The sequence below is a fragment of the Aethalodelphis obliquidens genome, unplaced genomic scaffold (assembly GCF_003676395.1).
Source record: "Aethalodelphis obliquidens isolate GAN/ISIS:26980383/991018 unplaced genomic scaffold, ASM367639v1 scaffold18, whole genome shotgun sequence".
NCBI lineage: Eukaryota > Metazoa > Chordata > Mammalia > Artiodactyla > Delphinidae > Aethalodelphis > Aethalodelphis obliquidens.
In genome coordinates, this window is record NW_020837962.1 from 11,991,784 (window position 1) to 12,002,627 (window position 10,844).

Consider the following 10,844-nt stretch of genomic DNA (forward strand, 5'->3'; position numbering starts at 1 on the left):
GAGAGGGGGATTCACTGTCCCTAGATCACACAGCGGGGAGCTGGGGTTGGACTCTGATGGCAAAGCAGGGCAGAGGCAGAGTGGAGGAGCAACTCAGACATCCTGGGGAGGAGGGAAGGCAGCAGCTCTGGGGGTGAGGATCATGGAGATGTAGATTCTGAAATTCCCAGATTTAACCTTCAAAAGGACTCTTCATAAAAGGCTAAATGTAGTTACTGTCTACCCAGCAATTCCACTCCTAGGTATATACCCAAGAGAAATGAAACATATGTCCACAAAAGAACTTGTAAATCAACATTCACAGCAGCATGATTCTCAATAACCAAAAGGTGGATAAAACTGAAGTGTCCATTGACTGATGAATAGATAAACAGAATGTGATCCATCCATACAGTGGAATACTATTCAGCCCTAAAAAGGAATGAAGCATTGACACACACACACTACAACATACATGATCCTTGAATACACTATGCTGAGTGAAAGAAGCCAGTTGCTAAAGGCCACATAATGTATGATTCCACTTATATGAAATGTGGAGAAGAGACAAATTCACAGAGACAGAAAGTAGCTTAGTGGTTGCCAGGGACTGGGTGGGGGAGAACAGGGAGTGACTTCTAATGGGTATGGGATTTCTCTTTGGGGTGATGAATATGTTCTGAAATTTATTGTGATGGTTGTACAACACTGTGGATATACTGAAAACCATTGAATTTGAGAAACTAAATGGCCGAATTGCATGTTATGGGAATTGCATTTCAATGAAGCTCTTCCTTCAGAGTCAGGTTTCTATTTTAGGGACCAGAGGTTTAGGCTGGTAGGAGCCTGAGGCCATGTGCTAGAGAAAGCTGAGGCTGGGACCCACTCCCCAGGGATGAGCCTCGGCTCTACCCCATTCCTCCTCCTCACCACCCCCATCCCATCACTATGCTCTCTGCTGCTGGGCCTTTCCCCAGCCGACTGGGATGCTGTCCTGCTCCTTGCCTGACAATCACCTACTCTAGAAAGCCTTCTTCAGCCTCTCTCTCCACTCCCATCCTTCCACTGGCTCGTCTCTATTGAGTGCCTATCAGGTACCAGGCTCTGTAAGGTACACTGGTGAACAAACTTCCCAAGGCTGCCATCCTGGATGTCCTTAGATTTGCACCCACCCCTCACCTGAGAACAAGATGGTGGGTGGAGAGAGGGGATCAGATGCCAAACGCCAAGCTGACTCTTGTCCCTGGACCTCACTCCCCCACCCCCAGCATGTTTGGTGTCCTGCTGTTCTTGGTAAGTTCTTCCTGGAAAGTCCTCAAGGTGTATCTGTGTGTGTGTGAGTGTGTGTGTGTGTGTGTGTGTGTGTGTGGTGGGGGGCGGGACTAAGGAAAAGGCATTCCCAGCAGGGAGAACAGCATGAGCAAAGGCTAGGGGGTGCCTAGCCAGTGCCTGTGCTGGGCAGGGAGATAGAGGGGCCATCAGGTTTTAAAGCTGGAATTTGGAGCCCTGAGTGGTGGCTGCTGAGGCTCTGGGTGGGTGCTGCAGGTGGAGTGGGTGGCTCTAAGGAGAACCAGACTGTCTGGAACAAATCCCGTTTTAAGCTAGACCAGAAGAAGAACTTCCTGTGACCCTGCATGTACCGGCATGTACCCCAGACAGCGCTGTGCCAACACCCCACAGACAGGGCTCCTGGCTGAGTCATGCCCTGACAAGCAGATGCAGGCATGGCGTCTGGGAACTGGGCTGAGGGCCTGGTCAGTGGTCTTCACCCCACTGGCTCTGCAGAGCCCTCTTCCGGCCAAGGCTACCTCTGGGTGGGTCATGGAGGCCCCTGCCCTGGGGAAGTGCTCCAGGTTGCCCTTAGATCCAGATACCATTAGGCTCAGGAACAGCCCATTAACCAGCAGAAGCCAGGGCAGTAGTCTCTGGGCATTGGCTGGAGGAAGGCTGGCCTCTTCGGGGAGCCCATGCCCACCTGCACCAACCCTGAGGCCAGGAAGCCTGGGGTAGAGGCAAAGGCAGGACATGGGTTCCATTCTGTCTCTACCTGGGGCTGTGCTCACCTTCTCCCAGCCAGCTCTCCTCTGCCTTCTTTGTGCTGGGCTGGGGGTTCAGTGAGCCTGGGGGTGTGTAAAACTCCCGCAGAGTGTCCAGCGCCCAGCAGGTCTCATTACTGGGAGTGGCCCCTGAGTCTCCCTGCCCCTCAGAGGAAGCTCCTAGGACAGGACCCCGGCTCCTCCTTCTAGTTTCCCCAGCACAGGTCTCCTGAATCCTTCACATCTCCAATAGAAGCCGCTTTGCCAGTGCCAGAGATGGGTCACTGACATCCCAGGGCAACACCAGGTGGACTAGGCTGCACAGACAGACCGTGTGACATGGTAAAAAGGGTCAGAAGACTGAGGTCTGAATTTCACTGGGCCCTTGGGAAAGACGCCTGTCCTCCCTGAGCCTGTCTCTCAGACTTTAAAATGGGAATCAACTTGGCTAGTCCTCTTCAACCGCCCTGCCCGTGACCCTGACGCATGGCAATGGCAAGCCAACTATCAGCAAGATGCGCCCCATTCCCGCCGCAGACTTCCCTCCACCTTCCCGGAACCCCTCTGCTCACTAGGGCCAGGTGCACGCGACTTCTTGGCCCGCTTGTTCCTCCCGCGCATCTGCCGGCCCTCGTCAGGGAGGGGCAGCGATCGGCCCTCTAAGAGCGGGTCTTTTGGCCAGCAGCTCAGTCCTGTCACCGTCCTGCGTCCCAATCTGCCGCCGCCGCATCCTGAGCGGGCTGGGGCCTGGGGTCTCCGAGCGGGCGCGTCCGGCTAGTCACTGAGGCTCGGAGTCGCGCCGCGGCGCCCGTAGGTGCCGGCGAGTCCCGGGTGGAGCAGTGGTTCAAGCGGGGCGGGGCCTCTGGGCTGGGCGGGGCAGCCCGCCCTAGCACTGGTCCCTCCCGGCTCCCAGAAGACTGGGCAGTGGGGCGCAGAGCAGAAGCCGGGCGCAAGCGGACTGAGCGCGGCGCGGGCGGGGATGTGCGCCCTCCTGCAGCCCCCGCTCCCAGGCCTGGGAGCGGTGTGGCCCCATGGCAGGTAGCGGCGGCCTGGGCGGCGGGGCAGGAGGCAGCCAGGGAGCCGGGGGCGGGCCTGGGGCCACGCTTCGGGCGCCCCGTGCGCCTCTGCTGTTCGCCGCTCTGGTGCTCGGAGCCTACTGCCTTTGCGCTCTTCCCGGACGCTGCCCGCCGGCCGGCCGCATCCCCGTGCCAGCCCCCGCGCCCGCCGAGCCGCCCTGCGCAGCCCGCAGCCCCGGAACGTCCGGCCTGCCGGTGGCCAGTGGCTCGGGCCGCCGGCGCTTCCCGCAGGCGCTTATCGTGGGCGTGAAGAAGGGCGGCACGCGCGCCCTGCTGGAGTTTCTGCGGCTGCACCCCGACGTCCGCGCACTCGGCTCGGAGCCCCACTTCTTCGACAGGTGCTACGAGCGCGGCCTCGCCTGGTACCGGTGAGCGCTCGTCCCGTCCGCCCCATCGGCTTCGTGGCGGGTGCCTTCCGGGAAACCGCGTGGTGTGCCCCAGGGGTCTCACTGGGGACCCCGCGGGGCGAGGACTCCAGGCATCTTCAGGGGCTGAGACCAGCCTGCGTGGGGGCTGAGGCTTGGCCGGGAGGACGCGGCCCTCCTGCAGCAGGTTTTATGGAAAAGAGGGTCGGTCACTGGCCACGGACTCCCAGAAACTTTGAAAACTCCAGGGAAAGCCCTGGTTCGGGGCTAGAGTGCGATTCCAGCGAGAAGTAGTTTGGAGCCTGTGGGGTCTGAGGTGCTTTAGAAATGCTTCATGCTCAGTTGGCCCTCTCCCCTGCATCCCTGAGGGGAACGTGTCTGAACTCTGGTCAGTTACCTTAAGAAAGAGTCTCCGGGTTCCCTGCAGCCTCCTAGAAAGTATCTGTCAACCCATTCCCCACACCTAAGACCCCTGATCCTGGAGAGAGGAATCCTCCATAGTCCTGGGTGTCTGGAGAAAGTCTGATCTTTAGAAAGGAGGAGGGTGCCTTTGAGTCAATGCCCAGGGATGGGAATTGGGACCCCAGCCTCATGTCATGGGGCTCTGTAGCTGCCCTGACTCCCACCCAGTATGGCCTTGGGGGGTGTGGTGGAATGTGGGGGAGCACCCAGCCGCAGCTGAAGTAACCTGTCCTGGTGGCTGGTCAAACACCAGCCCCTCCCTGCCGAGGTTAGCACCGAAGGTTGAGTGTGAGGCCCAGCCCTCTGCCTCTGTCAGTCGGGTACAAGCCTGCTTCAGCGCTCTATCCCTTCCTTCGGGGAAATGAGAGCTTACAGATGGAGGGTGAGTCACCCCACTCCCCACAGCACCAGCCTCATCCCCAAGCTTGGGCCAAGCCCCTAAGGGCCAGAGAAGACCCTACTCAAGGTCACCTGGTGAATTAGTGGTGAGTTGGGGGTGGCAGGACTGAGACTTTTTACCTCCAGGTTTACCAGTTTTTCTGTACCCAGATTCCACCCTGCCCCCACCCTTGTTATCTTTGCTTTTTTGCATCAGAATTACTTATGGGTTTGGAGGGTTCCCAATGAGAACAGGGGGTTCTGGCTCATGAACTCTGAAGGGTTGCTGCTGTCAGAGGTCTAGGGAAGTTGTGTGGTGACGGGGGAGGTGAGTCCATCCCTGGACCTGACTGTCTGAATCCCTGCATTCTCAACACTCAGGGAGAAACCACTACCCCACTCTGACAGTGCTTCAGCATCTGAAAGCATCCCTAATTCCTCACTTCTGTGCAGAGGAAGAAGAGGAGGGGGAAAGGAGGAGGATGGAGAAGGGGAAGGACACACTGTTAACCATAGTACAAATTTCAGAGCTCACTACTGACCCCATAAGCTGGGCTAATGAGGGGCTGCAGGAGAGTCTAGAATTGGGTTTAGACCTAAAAAGGCTCCCAAACAGCCAGGGATCCTGAGAGCCTATCCAGGCCCTCCCTGGGCACATGCTTCAGCTCTGGGGGACTGGTCTGGGGAGCCTGAGGGGCCTCAGAGGAAGCCAGCTGGACCCAGGTTCGGGGTCAGATCCTCAGCACAGGGGAGGGGCTCTTGGGACATTGGTGTCCCTGAGGCCGGAGATGGGAGTGGGATGATTCAGCAGCCTGTTTAAGTCTGGTAGAGGAGACTTTCTCCTTCCTCGGCCCAGCCACCACACTGGGGGGAGGGGTGCTGCAGAGGAGGCAGAGGGTCAGGTCCGTGGCTTCCGCCCCTTTAATCTGGAGCTGTCCCTCGGGGCTGGCTAGTGCTGACCCTTCACTGGCTGGTGCAGGGCTGAGCTTCTGGAGTGCGTGTGTCCACGTGCCTTCCAAGGGACGAGGCTGTGCGCTGATGTGTGTGCACGTGGGCATGGTGTTGCTCACAGGCACCTGTGCCTCTGAACCTGACTGTCCTTCCAACCAGCCGTGAGTGTGCAGTGAACCTCTGAAAATGCCCACCCCTGCCTGTTTCCCCAGCTGCAAAGAGGATGCCCAGCCCCCGGGCAGGGAGGGTCTGGTGGCCTTGTCTGCTCTCAGGACCCTGGGCCCAGCCTCCAGAGCCTGTTCTTGGTGGGGGTGTGGGACGGTGAGAAGAGGAGCAGTGGCCAGTGCCCCCAGTTGACTTTCTGGGACACCTGTTCCCACTGGGCTGTGACCAGGCAGTGACTCTGGCCCTTCCCTTGGCCTTGGCAGGGGTGCTGGGCTGCTCAAAGTTGACCTTGGCCAAACCAGTCCCCCTCCCTGGGCCTCAGCTCATCCCTCAGGCTCTTGAGGATCCTCCTTCTTGGGGACCGTGACCCCCAAGTGTCCCCAAGCTCACACAACATTTGTTCATCTAGTCACTGACTCATTGAGCACCTTCTGTTTGGCAGGTGCTGGGGTCACACAGACAAACACCCCCAGGTCTCAGTTCAGAAGGGGGCGCCCTGTCTGGGGGCAGGTGGGGGCTGTACTTTGACCTTAGTATTTTGGAAAAGCACAGAGACCAGGAGGGATACAGGTAGGGCCACCCCCTTGGCTCCTGGTACCGTGTTGTTCCAGACAGGAACCATAGCTGGTTTCTGCTGAGTCCCAGGCCCCGCTGGATGAGGCCCAGGCGAGGTGCAGGATAGGGGGGTGGGGGTGGGGCTGAGACAGAGGAGGGAGAGTTGCCTGGGGCTGGATGGAAGCCGCAGGGAAATGCAGACCAGATGAGCAGGGAGGGAGTGTCCACAGAGCAACTTGTCAGATGTTTGCCGTGTGGGGGTCAGAGTCCTGTTCCTCTCATCCTCTCCCCAGTCTCTCCCACCCCCAAGAAGCCCCCATCCCCCGCTCCTCTGTGCCTGGCTGGCTGGGGACAGGCTTCTGAGGCCTAGGGAGGTTGAGTAATTGATCCCAAAGATCTCAGATCTCAAAGCTGGTTTGTGGCAAGAGTGGGCCTGGAAAGTCAGCCTCCCCCATCCCCGTTCCCATCCCCCTTCCACGGTGGGGCTGTGGGCACCTCCCTGACTTCCTCTCCTCTGACTTCCTTGGAGAGAAAATAGCAGTGGGTGCTAAGGTCCCTCTAATTTTTATCCGCTTCCTTGCAGCCCCTCCCCCCAGGCAGGCGGGAAGGGGTGGGGATACTCAGAACCAGGTGAGCCCAGCCTGGAGAAGGAAAGAGGGTGCTCCTGGGGTCACTGGGCACCTGGGGGAGGAAAGGGATGGGAAGGGGGTGTCAGAGGTCGGTGAGGAGGGTCCCAGAGCAGTCAGGGCTGGTTCCCTCCCTCAGGAGGGTGATGAAGGGAGGGCGGTGACTTCTGATGACGTCTGTCGGCACTGGCTTATGTCTGTGGGTCTCAGCATCGAGGTCCAGTGCGGGGAGATCCGCCTTCTTTTGTCCTCCCTCTTGTGGGAAGGGGGGTTCCCTGAGCTGGCTACCCCAGGCTGCAGTCCTGAACCTCAGCCCTTGGCCTTGTTCCCACCCAAGTTCTCTTTGAACTTATTCACAGGGAGGGCTGGGTGCAATTCCCACCTGGATTCCTGGGAGCAGAAGCCAAGCCAACACCGCCTCCCAGCAGCTGCAGCCGGCATCCATCCCAACACTTCCTGCTCCATCTCTGAGCCTCAAGTGGGGCAGTGAGTGGGGTGGAAGGAGTCCCAGATCACTCCTGGGACATGGCGGGAGCAGAATTATCTCCCATGACTTCTGTAGACCAGCTCTGCCCAGGGCCTTAGTTTGAGGGGAGGGGCAGCTCCCACAGCCGGCAGACCCTGCAGCCCACCCCACTCCCCCGAGCCAAGAGGGTGGTGTCAGGGGAGCTGGCGGCATGCCTGGGACTCATGTGTGCACGTTCTCCAGTCCCGACATCAGCACCCTCCAAGCTGAGCATGCCAACTCGTGTGCCTGTATACCTGGGTGTCCACCTGGCCTGAGCAGGAAGAGGAGACCGTCTCTCAGAAGCTCGTGTCTGGGGGTCACTAGGCTGGATGAAACCTGAATTTTGTCCTGTGTGTCACCCTCCTGGCTGGGGCCAGTCCTGAGGGCTGTCAGTGGGATTGGGGGCAGCTCCTTCAGAGATGGGGGACAGAGACACCCCCCACCCCGTCCCTAGCACAGAGCCTGATAGCCTCTGCCTCTGTTGACCTAGTTCCCAGCCCTCCCTTGGAGCTGTTTGCTCAGCTGGCCCTGCTGCTGCACCCTGCCCCTCCCCACCCTGTTCTACCTGGCTGGCAGGGTGGCCTCAGGATGCTACCCAGGGTCCCTGGACTGCCTGGGTGGAGTGCTAGGATGGGCTTCCCCAGATTTGGGGTTGTCAGGGGTCTGTCACCAGCCGACTCCCCCGGAACCTTGGGATGGTTCCAAGGTTCCTCCACCCCCCCAACCCCCACCCCTGGTCAGAATGAGAGGATTGCTCAGAAATGCTGCAGCTGCAGCCTTGCACCATGGGTTCCAAGCCGGGTCTGGGCAACCCAGGCAGCTGGGGTCTTGAGACAGATCCTCAGGCTGCCTCAATGACCTCTCCAGTGTCCTGGGCTGCGCTGTGGCTTTCAGCATTCTGGGGGGCCCAGGTCGGGGAGAATTAGCAGGGCTGCCACCAAAGGCGGGAGACGCCATGCAGGGGAGGGAGTGATAGGAGGGGCAGCTGCCCATTTTTGGGGACACTTGTCAGTAACTAATGGCCTAATTCAGGGGACACCATCAGCCACTTAATGAAAGTGTGACTGGGGTAATTACAGTGCAGGCGCCTGTGGGGGTGGGGATGGTGGGTGGAGCCTTGTGGGTGGCAAGTCTGGGAGTGCTGGGTCTGGGGTGAGAGGCACAGCAGTGTCAAGGTTGGGGTGCAGTCAAGCTCTGGGAGGGGTGTGGATAGCCTTGGAGGATGGGCCCCTACTTTGAGCCTGTGCTGAGGCTGGGCGCCCTCACGGCCCACACCCCAGGCTGCCCACCCAGACACTTAGGATGGGTGGGCCTGGTGGGGAAGGGGAGATGGGGAGCCTCGCCTGTCTTGTAGGTATGGGGCTTCCCTGGAGGAAGGGGAGGTTAGTCTCGGGCGCCTGGGGGCCGGTCTAGCATGGGAGGACTGGAGGAGAGCCAGTACCTGCTCATGCCCCCCTCTCCACCCACCTTCCCACAGGAGCCTGATGCCCCGCACCCTGGATGGGCAGATCACCATGGAGAAGACCCCCAGCTATTTTGTGACCCGGGAGGCCCCACGCCGCATCCACGGCATGTCCCCGGCCACGAAGCTAATCGTGGTTGTGCGGAACCCTGTGACCCGGGCCATCTCTGACTATGCGCAGATGCTCTCCAAGACACCGGGCCTGCCCAGCTTCGGCACCCTGGCCTTCCGCCGAGGCCTGGGCCCCGTGGACACGGCCTGGAGTGCCGTGCGCATCGGCCTGTACGCCCAGCACCTGGACAACTGGCTGCGTTACTTCCCGTTGTCCCACTTCCTCTTTGTTAGTGGCGAGCGCCTGGTCAGCGACCCAGCTGGGGAGCTGGGCCACGTGCAGGACTTCTTGGGTCTCAAGCGGGTCGTCACAGACAAGCACTTCTACTTCAACGCCACCAAGGGCTTCCCCTGCCTCAAGAAGGCCCAGGGCAGCGGCCGTCCCCGCTGCCTGGGCAAGTCCAAGGGCCGGCCCCACCCGCGTGTGCCTGAGGCCATGGTCCAGCGCCTGCGGGCCTTCTACCGACCCTTTAATCGCAAGTTCTACCAAATGACCGGCCAGGACTTCGGCTGGGACTAATGGGGCTGGGGAACCCACGCCCTGCCTGGGGACGCTCAGTGACCTTAATTTATGCCTGTCACCCAGCCGGAGCAGGCCCTGTACACAGGGCTGGGCAGAGAGAAATATTTACAAAATAAAGTTTGGATCTGTGTTCTTCTACGTGCCCTTGAGGGTTGGAGGGTGGGGTTGGAGGTGCCACCTCCTGCGGGGATGATAATCCTACCAGCTAACATTACTGGGCACTGTTCATGCTGGGAGTGGTTAAAAACCCAATCCTTGTCTATCCCTCGAGGTGGGCAGTGAACTTGGCCATCTGTCACAAGTGAGCAACTTAGGCTCAGAGAGGTTTGGGGCCTGCTCAGTGACATACAGCTCAGCCCTGGTGACTCTGGAGACCACCCTCAGGCTCTCTTCTCAGCCCTGGGATGCCAAGCTGGGTTGTCCCATATTCCAAATGGGGAAACTGAGGGCCCAGGTTGCTTGAGTGGTGGGGCAGGATTAAAGCTGTGTCTGTCCGGTTCTTCAGGCTGCACCCGTGACCTCAGCTAATTCTGTGTACCTGTGCCCACTGAACACTCCCTCCTGGAAACCTGGTGGAATCTCTGGACAGTGGGTATGAGGTGACTCCCGTGTGCAGGATGTTTCTTTCTTTTTTTTTTAATTAATTAATTAGTTAATTATTTGACTGAGTTGGGTCTTCGTTGTCGCGTGCGGGCTTTCTCAAGTTGCATCAAGCGGGGGCTACTCTTCGTTGCGGTGCATGGCCTTCTCATTGTGGTGGCTTCTCTTGTTGTGGAGCACAGGCTCTAGGCACGAATGGTCAGTAGTTGTGGCTCATGGGCTCTACAGCACAGGCTCAGTAGTTGTGGCGCATGGGCTTAGTTGCTCCGCAGCATGTGGGATCTTCCTGGCCCAGGGATCGAACCCGTGTCCCCTGCATTGGCAGGTGGATTCTTATCCACTGCACCACTAGGGAAGTCCCAGCGTGTTTCTTCTAACAGCCTCCAAGGAGCTCCCTGCACAACCATGCGTCACCTACCCAGGCACTGCCCACCACAGGCCCCACCCACCAGACTGCAGGGCACGCCCACTCCCCCAGGCCCTCCATGCCCCACTTTTGTGGTGTTTATTCAGCTTCCTCCCCTGGGGATGGGCAAGAATGAACACCCAGCTGCAGCCCAGCTGCCAGCTCAGCTCTTAACCAAGTTAGGCCAGACTCAGGCAGGCTGGGGTGCCCTGTCCATCCATCTCCCCCCAGAAATGCAGGGCCTCTCAGTAATGACTGTCACCTGCTCCTGGCCACAGTGCTGTCTGCCAGATGCCCACCAGATGCCCTGACAATGACCTCCAGGGCCCCTTAGGCCCAGGCCTGGCATGCCCTGGGCCCTTGCAGGACCTGGCCGTGACCCCTGCTCCCCAGGCCTTAGGTCTGTATCAGATGGGCCAGGCCAGGGGCAGGGCTGGTGGGAATGTGGTGGCAGATGTGGGCAGATGTCGAGGAGACGTACCCACAGCCTCCTCCCTGCTGCGGACCTCTGATGTGGGTGTGGGGGAAGGCTGGCACAATCTGCAGTAACGATGGTGAGGAGGGGTCATGCTCCGCTTCGGAATCCCGCTGGGTGGCGAGCACTGGCCTTGGCAGCTCTGTCCCCACTCCCTGGACCGGGG

The 10,844-nt window shown here is 59.5% G+C and overlaps 1 protein-coding gene across 1 annotated transcript; it reads left to right on the forward strand.

The window, feature by feature from the left end:
- The first annotated feature begins 1,551 nt into the window (after positions 1 to 1,551).
- Positions 1,552 to 9,858, forward strand: HS3ST6 (heparan sulfate-glucosamine 3-sulfotransferase 6). The gene is made up of 2 exons (XM_027117840.1): positions 1,552 to 3,459; positions 8,579 to 9,858. The coding sequence occupies exons 1-2, from the start codon at positions 3,047 to 3,049 to the stop codon at positions 9,192 to 9,194; spliced, it is 1,029 nt and encodes a 342-aa protein (XP_026973641.1). The 5' UTR covers positions 1,552 to 3,046; the 3' UTR covers positions 9,195 to 9,858.
- The last annotated feature ends 986 nt before the right edge of the window (positions 9,859 to 10,844 follow it).